General features: G+C 45.9%; 1 protein-coding gene across 1 annotated transcript in view; it reads right to left on the minus strand.

Moving 5' to 3' along the window:
• Positions 1–26,681, minus strand: part of CACNA1S (calcium voltage-gated channel subunit alpha1 S) — a 381,085-nt gene that overhangs the window by 137,675 nt on the left and 216,729 nt on the right. Inside the window, exon 22 of the mRNA XM_069238889.1 lies at positions 7,977–8,084. Coding sequence (XP_069094990.1) covers positions 7,977–8,084 — 108 coding nt within the window. The remainder of the gene's footprint in view (positions 1–7,976; positions 8,085–26,681) is intronic.

A 26,681-nucleotide genomic window follows, 5' to 3' on the forward strand; every position in this document is an offset into this window, starting at 1 on the left:
TTGCCGGGCTGGAGAGAGCATGAACAGGTTCCCAGTCTTCCTGGGAGTGCCTTGGCTGAGTGCTCCTAGCCAATCCTGATGCTGCTCTGAGCATCAGGATTGGCCCCCGCCAACCCCCAGCCACCTCCACCTCAGCGCGCCACACCTGCCCTGACCCTTGTGAGCGAAGCGAGTTGCGACTGCTTTGGATGATGGATTGGGCAGAGCCCCTAAGAATGGTATGGACCCCAAAGAAGGAGGTTCTTGCCAAGGACCATAACCTCTGTCTTATCACCGTTGAGCTTGAGCAGGTTGTTATTCATCCATAAGGAGATTTGGCTCAAGCCCTGGTTAGGAGCGGAGGAACAAAGAAACGATGACCTGTGTGCCATCTGCATAAGTTTAGGCTACAGCTCTCCACAACATCTGCTAGAGGGCAGATGTAGATGTTAAACAGCATGGGGCTTAAATAGAGCCCCGAGATATGCTGAGGTGAAAACTCTTGGGGCTCACCTCTCAATGGCTAAGAAGACTTGAAATGCCCAGTCTTGAAGGAATGATGCAAGCCAGTCCAGTGCTGTACCAGCAAGACCCAGAGTCCTCAGTCTTTCTACCAGAATAGCGTGGGACACAGTATAGAAGGCCACACTGAAATCAAATAAGATACGTACAATTGCTTCCCCCTCATTTATACAGCATCTAAGATGTCCGGTGACACCCAGATGGGCGGATTTGGTGCTATGGCCTGCCCTAAAACCCAACTGTAAGGGATGTAGGTAATTTTGAGCCTTCACAAATGATGAGAGCCAGATGTTACATGTTTCTCCAAAGTGTTGGAGAAAATAGGCAATAAGGAGATTGGACAAACATTTGACCAGAAGGTCAGGCCAAGATTTAAAAAAATAAAACATTTTTAGAAGTGGAGGACCATCATGTGCTTCCAACTCTGGGACGCCCTTCCGTCCAGCAAAGAGGAATTAAGGAGGTCCATCACCACCTGCAGAAATTGCAGGTTTAGGAGGCCAAGCTTATTAGGTGGTAAAGGCCAATTTAATTGAACGTAAGATGTCCAAAAAGATCTGGAAGTCCAACAGAGGCCATGACTTCATTTTGAGTGTTGAGCCAGACATGAAAGAAGTAATGTCCTCCACTTCTCGAATGATGGATAAGATGTTGTTCCATGCTGCCAATTTAAATGACCGAATGTTGCTCACATTGCCCTTAGAGAACTTAAGATGGATATCTTCCACTTTTTTGGTAAAGAATGGGCAAGCTCTTCGAATTGAGGCTGCAACAACAAAAGGGGAGGAGACAGTTTGCTTGGGTCCAAAAGTTCTCTAACCGTATTAAAAAGCACCTTGAGACAATTTTGAGCGTTATTGATTTTATCTGAGTAAAACTGCGTTAATGCAGCTCTACAAAGCCTGTGATAGTTCTTTATTGCTAGTTTATGAGTAGCTTTTGATTCCTCATCAGAAGACTTCCTCCAGCACCTTTCAAGACCCTTAGAGCATTTCATTTCTATTCAAAGTGCTACATTAAACCAAGGTGCTGGAGAGTAGAGCCTTCTTGGACGTTTAGCTGAAGGCAGTAGAACTGTCTCTAAAGCATTAGTAATCCTACTATTTACAAGATCCTGGTCCTCTTCCACTATATAGAAGTTGAGTGTTCAGGGCCAAGATGTCCAGTTTGGCCCAATTTCTGGTCTTATTAGTTGGGTTTGCCCGACTCAAACCTGGAGAGATTGGACTTCTAATGTGAAAAGGTACAGCTAAATGATCTGACCCAATCAGACGTATAGGCGGATCCAAAGTCAGATCCTTCACACTGGAAAAAAATTGGATCTAAATGTTGACAAACTTCATGTGATGGTGCTGAATTGGGCTAAGCCAGATTCAGAATCTCCACATCTTTAATATAAGTAAGAGCATAACTACGCTTAGCATCATCCAGGTGAATATTAATATCACCAAGCAACGTGAAGTTGCCACATTTTAAAATATAAGGGGCTAATAGGTCAGGGATGGAGGCGCACCAAGTTCCAACATACTCTGCAGGTCAGTAAATCAAGGCTCCAGACAACATGAATTTATTGATGACAAAGAGAAAAAAGAACAAGCTTTGCAACCCAGAAGTAACATTTCTTCAATTTTGCATTTGTATTCTTTTATAAGCACATATCAATCCCCTACCTCTCCTATCCTTTCTATCTTTCCTAACTATAGTATAGTTAGGAGGGAGTGCCGCAATCATGTCTGGTAATGAGCCCTCGTGGAGCCATCTTTCTGTCAGAAAGATGGCATACAGATTGTTTTCCCATAGAAAATTAAAAACATGTTGCTGCTGTCTGGGGAGGGAGCGACAATTGATGCTAAAAAAGTGGAAGGCATTAGCATCATCCACCCCCAGTTGTGACAATTTATCACAGTGCTCAGAGCATGGCACCCTAGCAGCACCTCTATCAGGGAAGTTGGAAGCAGGGCCGTCTTTAGGGCAATGCGAACTGTGCTACCGCAATGGGCGCTGACCTGCGGAGTGGGAGCGCTGACCTGGAAGGGGTGGTGGTGCTGTTTTTAGCACTAACTTATGATTTAAAAGCACTTGCCACAGAGTTCTTTGTGTGCCCAGCTTTTGGGCAGCTTTAAAAATGTCAAGATAACTCTTATGATTAATGTTCCTGCTAGAAAGAGGTGTCTGGTCCGATGGCACTTTAGACTCACCATAAAGTAGCGCAGAGAATTACTATGCCTGTTGTAAAGAACAGATCTGTATTTTATGGGGATAGCAGATTGGATTAGTAAAGCCTGCTTTACGGGCACTTTAAAACAAATGAAATGTATATGAGAGAGGTAATGGAGAGAGAAGGAGCACTTTTGCCGGGTGGTAGTGAGGGAATCCGAGGAGGAGGTCATTGGGGTGGGTGGGCAAAAAAGATCACTGCATTGGGCACCGCCAGGGCTAAAGATGGCCATGGTTGGAAGTAGAAATCACAGCAGTTTCTTACGAGTGGATGCTCCCATAAATCTAAGGACTAACCATTTGGAGAGCAAGTAGGTCTTAGAGCTCAAAGTTGGGCAGATGTATAGGTCAGTCTGTCAGGTAGAGAAGAACCAGAGTCCCTGGACCCAGTCGTCTGCAGACGGGCTTGCCCTTTGCATACCTTTGGCATGCCAGTGGCGCATCTGCACTGATCTGCTTATTAAGAAGCAGTCAGAGCAGAGAACATTAGAGCGCTAACCAGTGCAGTGGCCAATGCGGTACGGAAGTGGAAAAAATTCCACAAGTGCCACTCCCTCTCCGCTCATTCAGCTTCTGTATGCATGGAGCTGCGTCAGACAGAAGTAAGGTAAGGCGGCACAACAGTAAAAAGAAAAAGCTAAATTCTTCCCTTTTCCCCCAACACAGTCCCCAGTCCCAAAATAGTGGGAGCAACATGAAAATAAAATAATTTAAAATCACAGGTCATTTTAAAAAAGCAAGCGACATGCAGAGCACCCTTACCTGCTCTATGTTGTCTATATTTCTGACTATATGAATTGTATTATCCATACTGTCCGTAGGGTGCATTTTGTCTGTAGGGACGAAAAAAGGATCTCCGTTGCCCCTGTCTAAAATAACTATTTTTTTGCAACCTTTGTATGGCGGTCTTCCCTGCAGCATACCAAGAGAGCAAGCTGTTTCTGTATCTGCTTTTATCGCTTGAAGAGCCTCATTCATCTTATTGCTAAATACATTATTTCCATCAAAAGGCATATCATGGCCCTTGCCTCTGGTCTGAATGTGGTACTTTTCAGCCACCCGTACTTTTGCATAACTGTTACATTTCCAACTTGCCGGAATGCACGTGTTGACGCATCCATGGTCGCATCTACCAGTGATGCAGATGCTAGTTCTCCATTCCTTAATATTACTTTTGCCTTTTCTTTATCTTCTTCAGGCAGTTTTTCCAGGATCTGGACCATGTCACTGTATAACTGCCTGCCATAAAAGCCATGATTCCCAAAGAATTTGCAATTTCGATTGCATCAGCTGCTAGCACTTTTGCCCATGATATCCCATTTCCTATCTTCGTTATCCGTAGGCGCAGTGCATGGCATTGATGGATTCCTCGACCTGCGCTGTGCTACCCCTGATATGACCAACTCAGTGCGAATGTGATTTAAAATGCATCCCAATTGCATCTTCTGTTGCTTTGTACTTCCTTTCAATCTTTGAAAGATTTACTGAAGCAGTCACTGGATTCTACATCATCAGTAGACCTTCTTCCCACAGGTGCTTTAAGATGGGTACTGACCTTGTGCCTCTGTGTGTCTTCTATAAAATCAAATAAAAAACACAATTGTTATGCCCCAGAAACCAGCAGACTAAAATGTTCCTATGCCTTCTCTATTAGGGAATGAAATCTCCCAATATTATCTTGGGGTAAAATACTTTTAATGGGTTCTGAATCGGCATCCTTAGGTACATTGCAGTGATTCCATTCTGAATCATTGTCAGGTGTCTCATGACAGCTTCATGTCTCCTTATCATCATCTACATTGTCATCTACGTCATTGAAGGATAAATCCAATGAACTCTCCTGATCATTATCAACCTCATTATCCGGTATTCTCTCCTTTGGATGATCATTCCTAAAATGATGCTGTTTATTTTCCCATTTTTCCCATTGCAAAAGCAGCTGCTGTGTTTTATTATTGTATTTTCCCCTCTGTTCCTCCTGCACTTGCAGCGTATTGTAAATATCAGACACCATATTTTGTAATGATGTGAGCAATTAATAAGGCACTTGTAGCAACCTGTCAGATTTGTTCTTGACCTTGTTTTGGTTGATAACTTGAATATTTAACATCATCATCTTGCTGTTCCTCCTCGTGACAATTATCACTGGAAAATGCCTCAATCTTATCCAACTCAGGGCCAACTGCTCCCTGAGGCCTGTCTTCTTTTGATGATGTTAAATGTCTTGTAATAATTTGAAGGGTGGTTTTAGTTGCACAGGTGACATCAAAATGGTCTCATGTATCTCCTCAATGCCAATGTTTGCTTACTTGACACTGCCAATGTTTGTTTGCCATTTATTCTATTCATATCTACAGTTGCCAATGCTTTAGTATTTATTTTATTTTGCCAATGCTGGTTTATTATCACTCCTTTTTACACTTGTCAATGCTTGTTTAATATCACTTCTTTTTGCACTTGCAAATGTTTGGATGCTCTTACATCCCATTGACAGCTGCTCGTGGATGGCTTTTCTGTCTCCATGGAGATAGGCCTCTAAGTTTGCCTCAGCGACGAAGGAAACATTGTATCCTCTAAGTTCGTTGATGAGAGAGTTTCTCTCCCCGTTAGCAAAGGAAACATAAATCATTTCTCTCCTTCACCAATACATCTCCTGTCTGCATTGGCGAAGACAACATTGTTTCAAACTTCCCCTTTGCCAACTGAGGCCCTCATCATGCCATTGGCGGCAAATGGCGCCTAATGCCATGGCGACGGCCGTCAACATACCGTCGCCATGGCTACCAACCGTCCATCGAATTATGACTGTAGCTGGAATTCCACCAGAAGCCTGGTGGAATTCCGGCTGCGATCATGGCAGCGGATGGTGGTAAGGTGGCACTGCTGCCAGCAGCAGCGCCGCACCAGTAGAATGCCGCCTACGGTATCATGAGCCATGATACAGCCTGACGGTGTTTTGCTGGTGGACGCTGCTGCTGGCAGCAGCGCCGTGTCCAGTCTCCTGCTGAAGGACTCCCTGCAAGCAGGTAAGTAGGGTTCTCTGACAGGAGAGGGGCTGGGGGTGTTGTGTGCATGTGTGGGAGTGTGTGTGACTGTGTTTGAATGCGTGCATGCATGTATAATGTGGGTGTATGTGTACGTGCATGCTGTGTCATGTGATTGCGTGTGTGCCTGGATATATGTTTGTGAATGTTGCTGTGAGTGTGTATGAATGTATGCATGCGTGGGTGAATGTGTGTATGCGTGTGTGCATGGGTGTGTATGTATGTGCGTGTATGTGGGGAGGAGGTCTGGAGAGGGAGGGAGAAGGTAGGGGAGGGTGCAGGGAGATCCCTATCAGTGCCAGGGATGGAATTCCCTGGCACTGATGGTGCCTACCTCCATGGTTTCCATGGTGGTACAGAAACCACTGAAACCATGGCGGTGGGGGGGTGAGAAAAGGCCATGGGCGGCCTAGCAACGGCCGCCTGACTTGAGACTGTAGTCTCCAGCCCTGCTGTCATTACCGCCGTGGCGGTCAGTGTGTTAACTTGCCAGTTTGGCTTTGGCCAAACCACCACTGTCATAATAGGGGAGGTATGTACCGCCAGCATGTTGGCGGTTCTACCTCCACTATTACAACGACCGCCAGGGTCATAATGACCCCCTGAGTCTCTTTCCTTGTCGGTGAAGAAAACGGTACAGCGTTTCTCTCCCATGAAGAAGAAGTCTACTTCCTTGGAGCCGCCTCACACAGCATTTCACTCACTCCTGAAGTGTTGAGCCTTTTATCAACTTAACAGCGATTGACTTAAAGGCTTTGGAGTAATTTTTAAACTTCGTTTTCTGTATTTCCTTACCATTTTCAAAGTCAGAAACATCACGCTGATGTTTAACCTTATGAATAATTGTCTGACTCTTAGTAGCAGAGTCAGAGGGTCTGTGGCGATTTTTATCTTTTGCCTCCTCTTTACTTACCTGTCTAGCCAAGAGTGTAACACCCAGTCACCGCTCTGTAATTCAATGTCTTTACTGTGAAAGGCTGACAAATTTCACATGCTCATTTTCACTGTAGGCAATATAGAGACTTTTCATGTGGTTCCTCAGCATACATCATCTTTTTACCTCATGACGTCCTAAAAAGATTTCGCCAATATTGCCTCTGCCATAATCAAAAAATACTTCCTGTGAAGAACTGTCAAAAGGGTTCATGGACTCTGAACGTGTGGTAGAAAATCTGACAGTTGGAAGGTTCAATCGAGATGAGCTGGAGACAGAACATTATAGTTGGCTGAAGTTTAGGTCATAAAAATATGGTGATAGGTTACAAATGATGCCTGTAGGTTTAATATGGCATATTGTAAGTGGAGTGCAGACTGCTGTTCGATGGGGAATCATTCTAACGTGTGAATATATGAAAGATCCAATGCTAGAGAACCTATATCTTAATCACTTCCAGGCATGAATATTGCAACTCTTTATTCTTAGGTTGCTCCTTGCACCTTATCCAATGTCTGAAAATTATTCAAAACTCTGTAGCTTTCATAATTCTATTTCTTCCACCTAATGCCTCCATCTCCTCCCACCTCAAGGACCTTCAGTGGCTACCCATAGAAAAATGCCTTATCTTCAAATACTAATGCCAGACAAGTTTTTAGAGCACTTCCTAACACTGGACTTTCCTCTCCTTAAGACAATATCATGTGCCATCAATATCCCCCAATGACTCTTGTGGTGATCTTCATTCATTTCTTGCATACAACACAGCCATTTCCATAGATGTGCCTTCTATCGGCTGCTAAAGCTGGAAACGCCCTTCCCCTGATCATCAAAAACACCTCCTCCCTCTGCCTCTTTACAAGATAACTCAAGAACTGGATTTTTACGTCTTCTTCCATACCTCTGTGTCGGGTCCTTCCCTTAGTGCTAGGATGTCCACTTCCTTTACAAAAGCTGTGCTTACAGTCATATTACTAATAATAATAGCAACCACATTACAGCCATTCATAGATGCAAAGATCACACAGTCTACCAAACTGCATTCAATGCAATGCACCCACATTTAACACCAATGCTACCAATATTTTTTAACACTAAATATATACTTTTGGGTACATTTGTGACCTTCGAAAGCTTCTATCTAGCACAATGCATTAAAGCCGAAGGTTTATGCTAGATCAGGACATGCATACACACAATGTTAAGAAGATGAGAGCTATAAGTTACTATTCTCTGTGCTGATCAGTTCTGAAACTCTCCAACCCCATAGCCCACTTCACCTTGAAAAGCTGCACTCCAATGCATGCGAACATGAATTGCAGAAGAGTGGTAACAAGGACAATGTTGCCGATGGTCTTGATGGCCACGAAGACGCACTGAACCACGTGCTGTGAAGGACAAAAATAGACAAGACAAGTGAGTATCAATCACTGCTGGTAGAAACCGTTTTTGACCCCATCAAAACAATTTAGTGGCAGAAGAAAATCGTACATCTTATCACCGTAATGACTAAACAACAAGTGACACCCCATACCATTAGGCCATCACAACGCCATGTTTCATATTAATTGAAAACTCAATTAGCCTCTTGTACAGAATATGTTTTGCTTCTAAGTGCACTATAACTAACTGTACTATTAGCAAGTCACTGGTGATCATTTTAGCAGTCTCTGAAAACTAACAAAATGCTCTCAGCCATGATGAGAATCGAACATGTGCCCTCAGGTTCTGCATCCATCTCTGCAGTGAGTATTCAAACTTGTAGGTTGTGTTGCAGCACATATGCTAATATGAGAAATATTCTAATGATTTGCGTATACATACTAATGAGAAATAATGACAAAATAAGCTAATAATCGAAAATAACGTGTAATGTGTAAAATGTGCCCACGGGGAGTGTTCACCATGTGTGTTAACAATACTAAAATAATGTGGAATTTATAAAATTCTTGTATTAATATGTTATCATTAATGAGATAACCTATGTTTTATGATGCGTTGTCTCCTTAACTTAGCCGAACTAGAGGCCTGGTCGACGCTGGGCCTTGTTTGCTTACACGTGGAGACGCAATGAGCTGCCGAGGACTGGAACTGGAGAAAAGAACCTTGAACTGTACAGAGTACAGTGACTAGCTGTTGGAAAATTGGTTATTGGTAGGGCAGGTAGGTACCTACACCTAGCAACAAGCCACTAACCTCCACATAGGTACAGTTAGGTCTCAGTAAATTAATCCCAGCTCAACCCTTGGTAGCTCGGCAACGAGCGTCAAGGCTTAACTTAGGAGACAAAGTGTAAAGCATTCAAATATCACAAAACAGTAATTAAATAAAACACAGGAAACAGTTTAAAAATCCAAAACCAATTTATAAAAATAGTTTATATTTTTATCTTTAAAATGACACAAAAACGATTAAAATCGGTTCAGGGGAACCGGAGATATGAATTTTTAAAGAATTATTACTTTTCTAGCGCTTAGAAACAAAAAGCGCCAATCGGGTCATCTGGTTGCACCTCGACCGGGGCAAAGTCAAACTTTCAGGCCGACCGCGATGGAGCCCTGCTCGGCTACAGGTCGCGGGAGGCCTCGGTTAAAAAGTTACCTTCTGACTTAGTCTTTATTTTGAAGTTTTTCTTCACCGGGACGAACCTGCCAGTTGAATCCGACCTCCTGGAGCCTTTGTCCGGATACGCAATGTGGGTTTCCTCGGTGGAGACTTTTACCTTCGGACTTAGTCGTTTTTTCGAGATGAAAATCCTTCGACCGGGGTAAACCTGGATCTTGATCCGACGTCCATGGAGCCCTTCTCGGATACGATGGCTGGGAGGTCCCGGTCAACTTTTTACGTTCGGACTTAGTCTCTTTTTTGGATGTTTTTCTTTACCGGGATGAACCACGAAGTCAGGCCGGGTCGCGGTTGAGGCAAGCCGGCTAGAATTTCCGCGGCGGGTCGGTCCCTCTCTGGAGCTTTTTTTCAAAAATTCTCAAATCTTTTCCAAACTTCTGGGGCTTCACCCAGATGTTCTTTTAAGGTTCTTTTGGGGTCCACAGCTCACCCCAAGGGTCCAGAAGTTCTGTCATGGTCCTTGGGGGGGTGCGGACTTCAACTCCCAGAATGCACCTGGCGCAAACTCCTTTTTAGCCACTGGACAGTGGTCAGCTGGTCGCTTTCTTCAGGAGTTGGTGCAGGGGACTCTGGTTTAGCAATTTTTCACCTGTAGCAAACAGGGAGTCCCTCCTTGAACCAGTTGAAGCCAGGCAAAGTCCTTCTTGTGGTGAAGCCCAAGTGTGCAGCTGGTGCAGTCCTTCTGAGTGCAGGGTCCAGGTGCAGGCCAGGGGTCCAGCAGGGCAGTCCTTCTTCTTCTTTAGTTCCTTTCTTGTTGAATTCTGGAGGGGATCTGAGGCGTGGGTGCAGGTCTGCCAGTTTTATCCTTGCTCCTGGGTGAAAAGCAGGGGGGCCCTGGTTCTCCAATCAGGGACAGGGTCGTCCCCCTGTGATGACCACTTCCTGGGAAGTGTGGCAAAAATCCATCCCAGAAGGCAACAGTCTCTAAAAATCCAACATGGATGAATCTGATTTTTGGAGGTTACATCTGGCTGAGCCCACCCACTGGTGTGGCTAAAAATCATAAACACACCCCTCTCCTGCCCTCTCCTAATCTAATCAAGGGGGCACCTAATTGTCTGGGGTTGCAGGATGTGGGGGTGTTGCTGGGTGCTCCAAATGTCCTTCTCTGCTTTTGAAGACCAGTTTGGCAGCCCTCCCCCTTCCTGCCTCACCATCTGCTGAGGGGAGATTCTCTCCCCCAAGCACATTCCTTTGTGTGAAGCCTGGCCACTTCACACCTCATCAAGGCAGCCTGGCAGAAGCTGCTGCAGGCTGGCCAATCAGAGCACAGCAGCAAAAACAATGCAGAGCTGAAATTGGCAACTTTTTAGGTAAAGTCTAAACTTTTTACCTGGACAAGTTATATTAAATCCAACAACTGGAAGTTGTGGGATTTATTACAACAATCAATTTGATACCAAATTCTTGGTATGTAACATTTAAGGAGACTTTAAAATTTAAAATAAAGTCTGCCCATTCTAGCCTATGAAGGCCATTTACTTCAATGAGGGAAAAACGAATTTGGCTGTTTTTACCTCACCAGGGCTTATAAATCTATTTTTATAAAGTCCCTGCTTATAGTTACATGGCACCCAGCCCTAGGGGCACATAGGGCACACCTTAGGGGTGACTTATATGTAAAAATAAGGTAGTTTAAGACTTTGGATGTACCTTTAATTCCAAAGTCGAATTTGCATATAACTTTAATTTAAAAGCAGCCAGCAAGGCAGGCCTGCCTTTAAAATGACACTGGGCACCTCAGCAGTGCACCTAGGTGTGCACCACCTATGCTGTGGTCCCTAAACCTACATGCCCTACCATATACTAGGGACTTATAGGTAGGTTGACTTAGCCAATTATAATTAGCCTAATTTGCATATCCATTTTACACAGAGCACAGGCCCTGGGACTGGTTAGCAGTACCCAGGGCACCATCAGAGTCAGGAAAACACCAGCATAAAGTGGAAAATGGGGGCAAAAAGTTAGGGGGCCTCTGCAATCAGCCCTGTTTTCCCACACAACCCCCCCCAGCCCACACGCCCAGGAGACTCAGCCCAACCCTGGGAGAGTCTTCCTGGCTTGTTAGGCGAGGAAGACAGTGAAGAAAACTGGCTGTCCCTTTGCAGGGCCTACTCTGCCTTACATCCTCCTGTCAGGGTCACTCCCTCTGGGTAGTGAAGCCATCCCAACAGTAAAAGGACCCAATTCAAACTGAAACTTCCCTCTAGGGGGTCTTCCTCCTCTCTCTCTGCCAACTTGGGTAGTGAGGTGCCCACCTCCCCTACTCCAAACTTTGCTAGGGCAACACCTAGCTTACCCAAAGAGGTCACCCAACACTTGAGCAACCCCACCATGACCAATAGGGTCAGGGGGCCTACTTTGCTAATGGCCCTGGGGTCTGCCTCCCAGGCCAAGTACAGTGCTGCCAGGAAGGCTAGCACCCAGCAGAGGCTACTGACAGCTGTCAGTACCCAGAACCACACCCTAAGCTCTCCACTGACAGGTGGCTGAGCTGCTTTAGGGGCAATTGTGAGGTCCTGGCACCCCTCTTGCTGTCTAGAGTGGGGGGCTACCACTTCCTGTGGCAGACACCCTCCTTCCACTCTCCCTTCTGTCAGTGCAGGGGCAACACCTTGCATCTGGACAGCTGCCTGACTACTCAGGACTTCCTTGGGGTCAGGGGAGTCCTCACCAGTGCCAACTCTGGGCTTCCCCCCTACTGGGGCAGAAGGCCTTTGGCTCCCTGGAACTCTCTTTAAGAGTGGCCTACCCTTCCTTTTCTTCTTTCCTTTTCTTGGGGACCCCTGTCTCCTAACTGTAGGGACTGACTCCCCAGGACTTTGGCTTGGGGGGGCGCCCTGGGCGACCACCCCATCTGTGACCAGACTCACCTCTGGGAGGTCATTGCCCAGGATACAATCTAGGGGAAGGTCAGCACTGACTACCACCCTAATCCAGTCAAGGATACCCTCCCTCTCTAGGGGCACTATGGCTACAGGTTTGGAGGTGACCTCCCCTGTGGCTATCCTGACTTTCTTTGTCTTTCCTGGGACATACATGTCTGGGGTCACTAACCGGTCACTCACTATAGTGTGGCTGGCACAGGTGTCTCTCAGGCCAGTGGTAGGGATCCCATTCACTTGAATGTGGTGGAAGTGCCTACTCCCACCCTCAGGGATCACCAGTTTACCATCTGGTCCTGTCTCCCAGCACAATGCTAGGAGGACTTCATCATCTGAGGAATCCTCCTCTATGGCTACACTGGACAGCCCAATGCTAACCACCTTCTTTGGACAGGCTGCATCTCCTCTGAAGTGACCTGTCTGCTGACAGTCAAAGCAAGCCCTACTGTCCAAGAGCTTTTTTAACCCTGGGTCTCCCTGTCTCTGCTTGTCAGAGTGGGAGTGGGATTTACTCTCCTCCTTCTTAGGGTTCTGGGGTACAGAGGGAGTCTCTGTGGTGGGCTTACCACCTCCCTCCTTAGGTTTTTGGGGACCTGTCCCCCCCTTCTTGGAGTCTCCCCCTGGGACTTGACAACCACCCTGGTTCTCAACCACTCATCAGCTGCCTCCCCTAGCTCTCTAGGGTTGGTCTGCTTAGAGTCCACTAGATGCTGGCGTAACCTTTCTTGGGTACAATTGGTCAAGATGTGCTCTCTCATGATCAGATTGTATAACCCCTCATAAGTATCTACTTTGTTACCAATAATCCAGCCCTCTAGTGCCTTTAGTGAAATGTCCACAAAGTCAACCCAAGACTGGGTACTGACCTTCTGGGTGTCCCTGAACTTCATTCTATATTGCTCTTTGTATGCCCACTTTTTCTTTTCTAGGGCCAGCTTCTCTGCTTCCAAAGCTATGTATGCTAGCTGGGTCTCCAGCTCTCTTTCTCTGATGGATGGGTTCTCTCCTCCTGAAAGGACCCCCTTCCCACCACTAGCTTTGGATCTGCCCCTAGTGACTGTGTTTACTGAGGACCGTTCTTCCTCATCCTCACTTAGGCTCAGATGCCTTCCCTCCCCTGAGTGGTTAGAGCTTGCATCCTCCCTTCTTTCTCCCTCCTCTGGAGCTTCTTCTGACTCTACCTCTTGGGCCTCAGCCCATGCTGTCAGGGATGTGATCAGGATTGCTTCCTGAGATCAGTGGTTGCAGGCAACCCTCTTTCAACACACAACCCCCTAAGCTGGACTACTGTCAGTGTGGGTAGGCTAGCCAGATCAAGCTCCATGGTTCCCTAGTTTTGTGTCAACAAAAACTTTTTGCAAAAATTGGAAACAAGAATTTAGAAAAATTACAAAAATTCAATAATTGAAATTAATCCAAATTAAAAATTAAAAACAATTTTTGCACTAGGACAATTTAAAGGATTTTAAATTTGTTTTACCTAAAACTGTAACGTGATATTGAACACAAGTACAGGATCCCGTCGCTGCTTCCAATTATGTTGGAAAATGGCTTATTGGTAGGGCAGGTAGGTACCTACACCTAGCAACAAGCCACTAACCTCCACATAGGTACAGTTAGGTCTCAGTAAATTAATCCCAGCTCAACCCTTGGTAGCTTGGCAACGAGCGTCAAGGCTTAACTTAGGAGACAAAGTGTAAAGCATTCAAATATCACAAAACAGTAATTAAATAAAACACAGGAAACAGTTTAAAAATCCAAAACCAATTTATAAAAATAGTTTATATTTTTATCTTTAAAATGACACAAAAACGATTAAAATCGGTTCAGGGGAACCGGAGATATGAATTTTTAAAGAATTATTACTTTTCTAGCGCTTAGAAACAAAAAGCGCCAATCGGGTCATCTGGTTGCACCTCGACCGGGGCAAAGTCAAACTTTCAGGCCGACCGCGATGGAGCCCTGCTCGGCTACAGGTCGCTGGAGGCCTCGGTTAAAAAGTTACCTTCTGACTTAGTCTTTATTTTGAAGTTTTTCTTCACCGGGACGAACCTGCCAGTTGAATCCGACCTCCTGGAGCCCTTGTCCGGATACGCAATGTGGGTTTCCTCGGTGGAGACTTTTACCTTCGGACTTAGTCGTTTTTTCGAGATGAAAATCCTTCGACCGGGGTAAACCTGGATCTTGATCTGACGTCCATGGAGCCCTTCTCGGATACGATGGCTGGGAGGTCCCGGTCAACTTTTTACGTTCGGACTTAGTCTCTTTTTTTGGATGTTTTTCTTTACCGGGACGAACCACGAAGTCAGGCCGGGTCGCGGTTGAGGCAAGCCGGCTAGAATTTCCGCAGCGGGTCGGTCCCTCTCTGGAGCTTTTTTTCCAAAAATTCTCAAATCTTTTCCAAACTTCTGGGGCTTCACCCAGATGTTCTTTTAAGGTTCTTTTGGGGTCCACAGCTCACCCCAAGGGTCCAGAAGTTCTGTGATGGTCCTTGGGGGGTGCGGACTTCAACTCCCAGAATGCACCTGGCGCAAACTCCTTTTTGGCCACTGGACAGTGGTCAGCTGGTCGCTTTCTTCAGGAGTTGGTGCAGGGGACTCTGGTTTAGCAATTTTTCACCTGTAGCAAACAGGGAGTCCCTCCTTGAACCAGTTGAAGCCAGGCAAAGTCCTTCTTGTGGTGAAGCCCAAGTGTGCAGCTGGTGCAGTCCTTCTGAGTGCAGGGTCCAGGTGCAGGCCAGGGCTCCAGCAGGGCAGTCCTTCTTCTTCTTTAGTTCCTTTCTTGTTGAATTCTGGAGGGGATCTGAGGCGTCGGTGCAGGTCTGCCAGTTTTATCCTTGCTCCTGGGTGAAAAGCAGGGGGGCCCTGGTTCTCCAATCAGGGACAGGGTCGTCCCCCTGTGATGACCACTTCCTGGGAAGTGTGGCAAAAATCCATCCCAGAAGGCAACAGTCTCTAAAAATCCAACATGGATGAATCTGATTTTTGGAGGTTACATCTGGCTGAGCCCACCCACTGGTGTGGCTAAAAATCATAAACACACCCCTCTCCTGCCCTCTCCTAATCTAATCAAGGGGGCACCTAATTGTCTGGGGTTGCAGGATGTGGGGGTGTTGCTGGGTGCTCCAAATGTCCTTCTCTGCCTTTGAAGACCAGTTTGGCAGCCCTCCCCCTTCCTGCCTCACCATCTGCTGAGGGGAGATTCTCTCCCCCAAGCACATTCCTTTGTGTGAAGCCTGGCCACTTCACACCTCATCAAGGCAGCCTGGCAGAAGCTGCTGCAGGCTGGCCAATCAGAGCACAGCAGCAAAAACAATGCAGAGCTGAAATTGGCAACTTTTTAGGTAAAGTCTAAACTTTTTACCTGGACAAGTTATATTAAATCCAACAACTGGAAGTTGTGGGATTTATTACAACAATCAATTTGATACCAAATTCTTGGTATGTAACATTTAAGGAGACTTTAAAATTTAAAATAAAGTCTGCCCATTCTAGCCTATGAAGGCCATTTACTTCAATGAGGGAAAAACGAATTTGGCTGTTTTTACCTCACCAGGGCTTATAAATCTATTTTTATAAAGTCCCTGCTTATAGTTACATGGCACCCAGCCCTAGGGGCACATAGGGTACACCTTAGGGGTGACTTATATGTAAAAATAAGGTAGTTTAAGACTTTGGAAGTACCTTTAATTCCAAAGTCGAATTTGCATATAACTTTAATTTAAAAGCAGCCAGCAAGGCAGGCCTGCCTTTAAAATGACACTGGGCACCTCAGCAGTGCACCTAGGTGTGCACCACCTATGCTGTGGTCCCTAAACCTACATGCCCTACCAAATACTAGGGACTTATAGGTAGGTTGACTTAGCCAATTATAATTAGCCTAATTTGCATATCCATTTTACACAGAGCACAGGCCCTGGGACTGGTTAGCAGTACTCAGGGCACCATCAGAGTCAGGAAAACACCAGCATAAAGTGGAAAATGGGGGCAAAAAGTTAGGGGGCCTCTGCAATCAGCCCTGTTTTCCCACACTAGCGCTGCTAGAGAAATCTGCAAACTCACCAGCGGACAGGAGACAGTCAGAACAAATTGATACAATTATGTGTAGAGTAGGCTGAATGTACTTTCCCAGGACTTGAACAATGGAGCTACTGAGTAAGATCTGATGGCAACAATTTTGTTACCTGAAGAGCTAGATGATGTTCTCATCGACAGAAGGACCAATCATGTTAATGGAACTTGACTCTCAAAATACAAGTGGTAAACAAAAACTTTAGGTTAGAGTCATAACCCCTGAGAAGGTTGACCAATTGGCAAATTGTGGGATGGACTGAGAGACTCTAATAAAAAGTCATGACATGAGAGGAAAAATCAGAATGGAGACTTGAAAGCTGATGACGTCAGGAGACGTTGTCCGAAGTGCTGAAGTTTGGGCTTGCTCCCTGTGAGCCCCAGCCTAGCTGATGACTGATGACCTGGAGATGAAGACTGACTTGTTGCTGATCTATCTTGGATAGGTAGCTATAACTTGACTGACTAATGTGTGCTTTTCCTTCTAGGTATCAAATGCGCTGCTTAGAAATGTTTTTCTCTTTGAGTTAGATTTTTCCAAATTATTTTTTTTGGACTAAATTGTTTTCGCATGAAGACCCACATGCTGATGCTAATCTGAGTTAGGTAGGCTGACCAGGGTGACTAATGGTGACTTTGACTTAGACTGACTGACTCACATTGCTGAATTATTCAATGTTTATGAATCTGCTAAACCTAGATTAATGTTGAATTGCTTATTAATAAAATCTTGATGAATTATTTGCTTGTGATGCTAATAAAGTTTAATTAATCATGGATTAATTGAATAAATGTTTTTGATTAGAATTGTAATTAAAAGGGAATAAAAGAAACTGACCTTTTCGGGAGTGATGGTGTTTTATTGTTAGACTAGATTTTGGTATTGCATGCACATTAGATTTTGTTGTTAATGTTTTCACTAGTCAGCTCTTGGCTAGGACACTTCATGCGATCCAAAAGATTCATCGACCTACACGCGTCCCTCTGTAAGTTTACTTACTAAGGACAGGGCACTCTAGCAGTTTTTGGTAGCAGCTTGATGGTTAGTTTCCTTGGGGAACTAGTTAAGTGGTGAGTAATGGTTATGGTAGTAGTTTACAATTGGGTATAGTTGTTCGATTTTTATGAGGTTTGAATTTTGTTTTCCTGAAATGACAATGGTAGCAAAGATTATGTCCTCTTTAACCCAGAAATGACTTTCCCAGATCCTGGATCCTGTTGTTAAAACTAAGTATGTTCCCGGTGTGTTTTAAAATAGTATGAGAGTAGAAGATTGCGCTTGCACAGGCTTAAGCAGACCGCAGGTGAATTGTGATGAATGTGAGGTAAAAAGTAGGGAGTCTGCATACTCTGTTTAAGGGTTAGTAGGAGTGTGCGTACTCCAAGTTTGAGAGTAGGGAAGTCGTCGAACTTAATTTGTGTGTGGCGCTTTGTGCTCAAAAATTGTCCACGTGGTTGTTGGTGATGTACGTACCCTGCGTAGTCTAAGACTCCGGAGTATATTGACAAGTGTAGGAGACACTTGAGTATATGTTGTAATCTGTCTGGTTTGGAAGGTTGATCGGGCATGGTCAACGAGTCAGAGAGAATGCTAGATGAATAAAAGAAGCTTCGACTGAGATTTGGCGAGTCCTATGTGGACCAGGACAGACCCAAATACCAGTTGAGAGTAAAGTTTGCGGGTCAAATTTTACTTGTGAATGTGGGGGACCGAGAAAGAGGAATAGCTAGGGAAATAGAAAGTGCCATTAGTGAACATCTATAGGGTCCCTGAAGTGATTGTGTCCCTTTCTGTAGTAAACCAGCGGGTTTGTGTTAGTTGTTATTTGGTGAAGACGCTCGCAATAGTTGCATTATTTGAGTGGAAATTGAGTCAAGGAAGACAAGCCGCAAGACTTTGTCAGCTGCTGTGAGTCAGTGTGACGCCTGTGTGTGCTGCGCTGGGATAGGTCCATTACAGAGAAGAGCCGCGACCGGATTGGCAGCCGTCCGCAAGAGGCAACTAGTTGAGTGAACAGGCGAAGGGAATCTCAGTAGTAAAAGTCACGTTTTTCAAGGCATTAAGGAGTGCGATGAACGGTGAATCTTACATTAAGGCTTCAGTAGGGGAACCAATCCCCCGGAGGATAGTCCAGCACATATTGTAATGACAGAGAAGGGCATAGCTTTGTGTCTTTTGTGAAAGCAATGGAATGTATTGACTAAGAATCAAGGAACCTTAGAATTCCCAGAGCATGGAATGTTTAATTTGAGGGTTTTGGATCAGTTGCGATTATCATTGTATGACATGAGACCATTACAGAGACCAGCACAGTTTGAGGTACATCAGTGGATCTCGCACCAGTTATGAATCAGGCGATGGGAGTACCACTTACACAAAGTGCAGCTTCCAGAGTAGCCCCAGATGCAATATCGCTACCGATCAAAGTTGGTCTGGTGGTACTCTTATATGCCCAGAAGAAAACAGAGGCTGGGGGACAGATTGAGACATCACAGAACTTGGGGAGAAAGGGAGTGGGAGACTCAGTACAGTCGACATCATCCTCAAGTACTTGTCTGGGTGAGCTTAAATCCCCTGTGGGATTTAGTCCTCTTGTGGCATTGCCAGATGCCAATCAAAGTCTGAGACTTTTGACACCACAAGCTTCGGGAACAGGGATACAACAGCTGACAGCGACTAATGTGAGTAACATCTCATTACAAGGGTTAACAGCACAGCAGTTAACTAGTTGGCTGGATAGTCTAAATTCTTCGCAAGGTGCCTCAAAAGGGGAAGAGCAACTGAATCGAGTAGGATTAAATATCGAGGCAAATGAATTAGTTGAGGGGACAATGGGATTGAATAGGTTAGAATCCTATACTGAAGAAGAGCTGAGATATTTGTGTCCTAGGATTACAAAAGAAGTTGGAAAAATAAATCAGAAATTAGCAGAAGTAGCAGAGAAGCATGACATTGATCTTAAGACAACAAAACATTTAAGACAAAGATACAGATTAGATTTCGAGGCAAAAGATTTTGAACACATGAGATCAGCAGGAATGAAAACACATTTGAGGGACTTGCTGCAGAGTGCGCAGATTTGGGGAGCCGTAGAGAAGTGGGAAGGCAGATGGGCGAAAAGAAAAGAGAAACAAAAATGAGACTCAGAAGGGGAAACAGAGGGAACAGAGACAGAGAAGCAGTTAAAATGCTACAGATGAAAGAAATTCCAGGAGGGCAGTTTGTTCATGTCCCATGGCACCGAAGTGACATATTGTCTTTTACAAATGATTATCCCAAATTGAGAGAGAAGCCAGTTGAATGGTATCAACAGACTGAGAGGTTCGTGAAACTTTCCAAGTGTTTGTGGGAATACTTGAACACCTTGTTTGAGATAGTTGTGCCAGCTGATTTATGGGTCGAATGCAAGAGGGCAGTAGATTGGCCAACAAGTGAACCTGAGAGGAATAAGGTTACAGGCGCACCGTCACCTGAGGTAATGAAAAATTATTATAAGGTGATTGAGTTTCTGAAAACTAGAAATTCTCTGAAAAACATTGATTGGCAGAGGATTGATAGGACAGTCCAAGAAACTAAGGAGTCCATACATACTTATTATGAGAGATTGTTGAAGGCTTTCAAGGAATACAGTGGTAAAGAGGCAGTTGAGCCAAAAGACATGCTGCATTTTGTGTTCAGATTTGTTGAAGGGCTGAGACCTGAAGTAGGGCAGATGATTAAAAATAATTTGATTTGTTGGTTCGCAAAGCCGATTGATGAGGTGTTGCAGTGTGCTAAATATTGTAGTGATGAGAATGAATTAAAGCAAAAGAAATTGAAGGAGAAAGCAATGGTTATGCAGATTAAGGCAGCACAAACAGGAGTGCAAGGAGCTTAAGTGCCGCCGATGCCGCCGCAACAGAGAGCTATCGCGTTTCAGCCTCAAGTGAGGGGTAGAGAATGTGGTATGGATGTGATGCGTGGTCCAGATCTAAGTACTGTGGTTGTTCAAAATGACATGCAGGGCATGAAAAGGATGTTGCCATGTCACCTGTGCAGAAACATGGGACACTGGAAGTGGGAGTGCCTGTTGATGGTGCAGAAAGTAATGGTTCAGCAAGGCGATGTCAGTGCAGTTCAGACTGTGAGAGTCCCCAGAATGAGGGGACAAGTTCCGAATGTTCAAAACCAAGGTCAAAAGTTCTTGCCTGTACAACAGATGCAGGTGCCTCGAGCACAATTTACTTCCTTAGCAAAAGTACAGCAGCAGATTCCTATGGTGCCTAGACAGAAAATGCACATACCCAAAGGCCCGATGGAGCAGCAACAAGTTATGCTTACTCAACAGGTTAATGGTCAGAGATCAGATAACAGTAACAATACAGTACACCAATTCCCATTTCACAGTGAGGATGAAATAAACGATGAATGGATGAGTGACAGTTCAGATGAAGGAGCTTGTATTCTTGCTGCGTCCTTAGAGGTAAATCAGAGAGGGCCTTTTGTAAAGGGAAAGGTAATGGGACATAAGGTCTCATTCTTGGTTGGCACTGGAGCTACGCGCTCCACAGTACGGAGTGTGGAAGTACCAGATTTACCCCTTTCCGGAAGAACAGTGCAGGTTGTGGGAGTGGAGAATAGGCAGTTAATGAACCCTATCACAGAACCAGTGCAGATTGAAATTGGAAACTATGTGGGATTGCATAGATTTGTGGTGTGCGACTCAAGTCCCGTATCCTTGTTAGGCAGAGACTTATTATGCAAAACCAAATGTTCCATAAATTGTACAGATGCAGGGATAGAAGTCCAGACTAACAGTGATGATGAGGAAGAGCAGGCGTCAGCCATGGTTGTTAATGATGCATTCGAAGAGTACCCTTTGATCAAGGTTTTCCCAATGTTCACAATGAAGGAGTTGCACGCAGACTTGTAGGGAACAGTGAAAGAGAGAGTCTGGGATTTGACAGGGAAAGAAGTGGGTTTGATCAAAGGAGTGGAACCAATTAAAATCACATTGAAGCCAAATGTTGAGTTTCCGAAACTTCCACAGAATAATATGCCACAGGATGTGATGATGAAGGTGGAACAAATTGGGGATTTCCTGAAACAGGGTGTTCTAAAAGAGGTGTTGAGCAGACCATGTAATTCACCGATAATGGGATTGAAAAAGCCTTGTGGGAAAGTGCAAGTTGTGCAGGATTTGCGAAAAGTGTATGACATGGTGGTTAAGTGTTGTCCGATTGTGCCCAATCCAGCAGTGATACTGTTTCAGATTCCATGTGAGGCAGAGTGGTTCACAGTAGTTGATCTGTCACTAGCTTTCTTTTCAGTGCCACTTCATGAGGACACTCAGTTTCTTTTCAGTTTCATATTCTTAGATGAAGTCTACAGCTGGTGCAGGCTTCCACAAAGGTATACGGAGTCACCATCCTTGTTTAATCAGATTCTGGAAAAGAACCTGGAGTCATTGGAATTACCTTGCCAATCGACTCTTGTGCAGTACATCGATGACTTATTGATTGCATCCAGAACAAGGGATGATTGTAAACATGATTCGATTGCCCTGTTAAATCATTTGGGAGACTTTGGTCACAAGGCCTCGTCTGCAAAGTTGCAATACTGTCAGAAGTATGTAAAATATTTGGGTCATCAAATTGAGAAAGGGCTGAGGAGAATTTCCCGAGAAAGGATTACAATGATTTTGCAGAGAAATCCACCAACTTCCCAGAAGGATGCGTGCATGTTCCGGAGAATGGTAGGATACTGTACACAATGGATTCCAAAGGTTGCTGAAATTGCCAAGCCTTTACAACAATTGACACACAAGGGAGTTACAGACCCCATTACTCTAGATGAAGATCAGATGAGGGCTTTCACTGAATTGAGAGAAAGTTTGTGCAGAGCTCCGGCGTTGGGAATGCCTGATTACACAAAGCCTTTCACATTGTTTTGTCATGAATGTGATGCTTGTTCCTGGTCTGTCTTGACACAGGTCCATGGAGGTGCTTATTGCCCAGTAGCCTGTTTTTCAGCTACCTTGGACCCGGTTGCAGCAGCTTTACCAGGTTGTCTGCGAGCAGTAGCCGCAGTTGGTCAAAGTCTTTCCCAATGTGAAGGGGTGGTCATGGGATACCCAGTGACGGTAATGGTGCCACATTCAGTTGAAATTTTGCTGACGAGAACAAAAAATCAACATTTGACGGGGGCCCGACTGACAAGGTATGAGATGAGCATATTGGGAGCTCCAAATGTTACTTTGAAAAGATGTACAGTGTTGAATCCAGCAACGTTACTGCCAAGTGATACTGTTGAAGTTGAAAAAGAGGAAGATATAGAGCATGATTGTCTTGAAGTGACAGACCTTTACACAAAGCTTAGACATGATATCAGAGACACCCGACTAGAAGAAAATGATATAATTGTTTTTGTTGATGATTCATGCCTCAGAGATGGAACAGGCACATTCAGAGCAGGTATGTTGTATGTACTATTACAGGAACCCTAGAAGTATCTTGGCTTCCTGGTGTATATTCAGCACAAGTGGCAGAATTGGTAGCTCTTACTAGAGCATGTTATGTCTCTACCAGGCTGCGAGTGACAATATACACAGAAAGACAATATGGATTTGGAATTGTTCATGATTTTGGTCAATTGTGGTCACAAAAAGGGTTCATGACCTCCAGTGAAACCCCTGTACAAAATGGTGACAGAATAAAATACTTATTGTATGCAATACAGAAGAGATTGCTGTAGTGAAATGCAATGCACACCAGAAAACACCAGATTACATTTGCTTGGGAAATGGATATGCGGATCAGGTAGCAAGGTTTTGCAACCTGAACTGTGTATCATTTAGGGATAAGTGGGAACTAATGCAAGATGAAAAAAAACAGTTGTGCAAATTTTGCTTTAAAAGTAATTGACACCTTAGGGGAATTAAAAACATTGCAAGAAAATGCAGACAAGGAAGAGAAGAAATTGTGGATCAAGCTGAAATGTGTACAAACACCAGATAAGATCTGGGTACCTGAGGAGGGTAAAATGGTGTTACCGAATAGTCTGTTGTCTCAGATGGCTCGGTATTAGCAGGGACAGGCACACATTTGAAGGGATGACATGATTAGATTGTTCAAAGTCGATTGGTTCAATCCGAAATTTAGGCAAGCAGCTGAGGCAGTATGTCACAGGTGTGTGATCTGTCAGCAACACACATGGGAAAAGGGACAGTGGTAAATTTAGAATCAGATAGGGGCACGCACTTCAATAACGAAGTGATTAAACTCTTATGTGCAGCACTGAACATTGAACAGAAGCTACATTGCAGCTATCGTCCACAAGCCTCAGGATTGGTAGAACAAATGAATGGTACCCTGAAATCAAGAATCGCCAAAATGTGCGCGGCCACAAATCTGAAATGGCCAGACGCATTGCCTTTAGTGTTGATGTCAATGAGAAATGTACCTGACAGGAAGACAGGATTGTCCCCACACAAGATTCTTATAGGGAGAGCAATGAGACTGCCAGCAATACCAGCCAATGCTCTAGTCAATATTACAGATGATATGGTGTTGGACTACTGCAAAGGTCTAGCTGATGTGGTTCGATCTTTTTCTCAGCAGGTACAAGCCGTTACCCTGCCACCCATCCATGACCCAGGTCACAACCTGAGAGCCGGAGACTGGGTCGTGATCAAAAAGCGTGTGCGAAACACCTGCCTAGAGCCACGTTGGAGAGGTCCATACCAAGTGGTGTTGACGACTACCATAGCTGTGAAATGTGCAGGATTACCTAACTGGATACATGCAAGTCATACCAAAAAGGTAGTGAGTCCTCAGGATCATGAAGAAGTGTTGCTGAGGATGCCAGCAGCAGCAAAACGAATAATTCTACCTGAACCAGGGCATGATGAGCCGGAAGTGGATCCAGAAGTGGCGGAAGAAGGGTCAATCACCCCAGTAAGAGATGAGGGTGTGGAAAATCAAGAGGCAGAACAAGAAAACAATGAAGCAGATGTGATAGGAGATCCATGCCCAGCAGAAGTGCTAACATAAACAAAAGGGACTGAAAAACAAGGAGATCCAGTGCCAGAGCCTGAGGGGGGGAAGAGTTATGGCAGGTCAAAGCAAAAGTGATCTGTCTCCTCCTGAACCCATTGCAGGTCCATCAAGAAAGGGCACATTAGATAGGGTGAAAGAGAAAAGTCGGATCTTGAAGAGATTGTTAACAGAAGGAGTAAGAAAAGGAGATCATTGGCCTGAGTCTCAAATAGGCAAGAAAAAGGACTTGGTAATAAATGAAACAATAGAGGAAGATCACTTTTCAGTGAAAATCCCGGTCTTTTCTTTCCCTGAGGTGCACCCCCTCCCCCGACGATCGCCCTGGACCCTGCCGACTCGGACGAGGGTTCAGCTGATGTCCAGGACCCCTATGCGTGAGGACCGTGAATCGGCTGACGTCCAAGTCCCGGCACCTCGCCGGTCCCACAGTCAGACTGCCTTTGCTGCCTGCATTGAGGCCGCCGAAGGTACTCTTTCCTGGATTACCTTCCACGTCCCGGGTCCCGCCAGCAAACTGCCCTCTTTGCCAGATCGGGACGGATGCAGGACCGGGTCTCTTCTCCCCCGGAGCCTCATCTCTGGCCCCAGCTTTTGAGGAGCCACCTGCGCGCCATCTCCGGCTCCTACCCATGAGGAGCCGCCCGCCTGCCATCTTTGGCTCAACCTCTGGAGGAGCCGATCTCTGTGTTATTTCCGGCTTGGGAGGAGCAGTTTGTCGAGAGGCCCCCAGCCTGGGGAAGTTTGCTGGAGCCGACCTTGGGACCGACCCAGGCTCAAGTCTCCACGTTGTTGGGGCCGTTTTCGCCACCTGCAGCTTCAGGGGAGCTGCATATTCCGGGAGGAGCTGCTTCGACATCCCCGACTCCAGCCCGGGCGGAGTCTCATGTGGACCTGCCTGTCCGAGGTAGGGAGTTTTCGTGAACTTTGCTCTGGCTGCTGCATTGATTCCCCCAGTGCTTATTTTGTGAGTGGGGAGGTGCCGGAGCTCAGGGCTTTTCTCTCGAACGTGAGGCTGCCGTGGTCGGTTCTGCTAGCACCGGGTGCTGGAGCGGCATGATCCTGGGGCCGTCCCGGGCCTCTTCGATCCATCTGCGGCCATCCCTGCCCCTTTGGCTCTTCCTATGGCCCTCTGCCTTCTCCCTTTGTGACGCTTTTTTGTTTTTTCCTTCTTCTGTCTTTCACATATGTGTCTCTTGCTCGCAGCGTATGCGTGAGGCATGAGAATAGACCCCAGCCCTCTCGGATGGATGCCGGTGCTCAGCAACGAGCTCAGATTGGGCACTGAGTTCTGCATGTTTCATTTGACATCCCCGGAGCCAGGAGGACTGCTATTTGACCGAAGTTCTCGACCACCATCCACACGCTGTCTTCAACCAACATTCCAGCAGGCAGCGAGGCTGCCCATTCTGACCCCAAGTGCTGGTCCCAGGCGGACCCCGGGCGTAGGGTCCCCTGCCTGTCCTTCACTGCAGATCTCCGGGCCGCTGCGCCAACCCCCCCCTTGGGGCCCCATTTTCTCCCCAAGGTCCCTTGAAGCCCTCCTCCTCCCAGCTGGCTCCCACCGGGATCTGGCCCTGATCGCTCCCTGTTCTTGGGCAGCTGTTTTGGACACACGGTGTTGACCCTTCTTGCTGTGACCCTCTTTCCCTCAGAGCAGGAGGTTCCTCTCTCCCTATTGGAGCCTTTGCATGACGAGCACTGGTGTCTTGTCCCTTCTCAGCGCCATACTTAGGAACACACTTCCTGATCTGGAACTCCCGGTGAGTTATTTTCCTCTTCTTCTACTAAGTCTATGGTACTGACCCTGCCCTGTTTACCCCATTCCTGACCCCCAACCCTCTCTGACCCCCCTTCGTCCTTCTCGGTTTTCTGGGCAATCCTGCTCATGGAGAGTCATTCCCTGGTCCACTTTTTCAGGAATACCCTCTGCCCTTCCCGTGTCCGTGACCCTGTATACCCTCCTCTCCCAACACCCTTGGCAGAGGCATTGTAACCCTGGCGTCCCTCCCTCCCCCCCGGGAGCATCATCCCCTTCCCTGAACTAATGTCAGTGAGTCCACATCAGCAAGCCACCCACCCTTCTTTCCTCCTTAACTAGTGGTCTCCCTCCCACCCCATCCCACTAGTTCCCTCCGTGTCCGCCCATCTCCCAACACGAACACTCTATTCTGGTTCTCCCCTGTTCCCCACCCTGTTGCAATCTCTGTTCAAACTACTCGTCCTAGAATTTCCTCCCAATGACCCCCCCGTCCTGGGCCACAACCTAGATCCCTCCCATCTTATCCCCCTCCCATCTTTCCACCCGATCTAGCGTCCTTTTTAACCCCCTTACGAGGGCCTCCTCACCTTCACATGATGTCGATCCCCA

This window comes from Pleurodeles waltl, chromosome 6 (assembly GCF_031143425.1).
Source record: "Pleurodeles waltl isolate 20211129_DDA chromosome 6, aPleWal1.hap1.20221129, whole genome shotgun sequence".
NCBI classification, from domain to species: Eukaryota; Metazoa; Chordata; class Amphibia; order Caudata; family Salamandridae; genus Pleurodeles; species Pleurodeles waltl.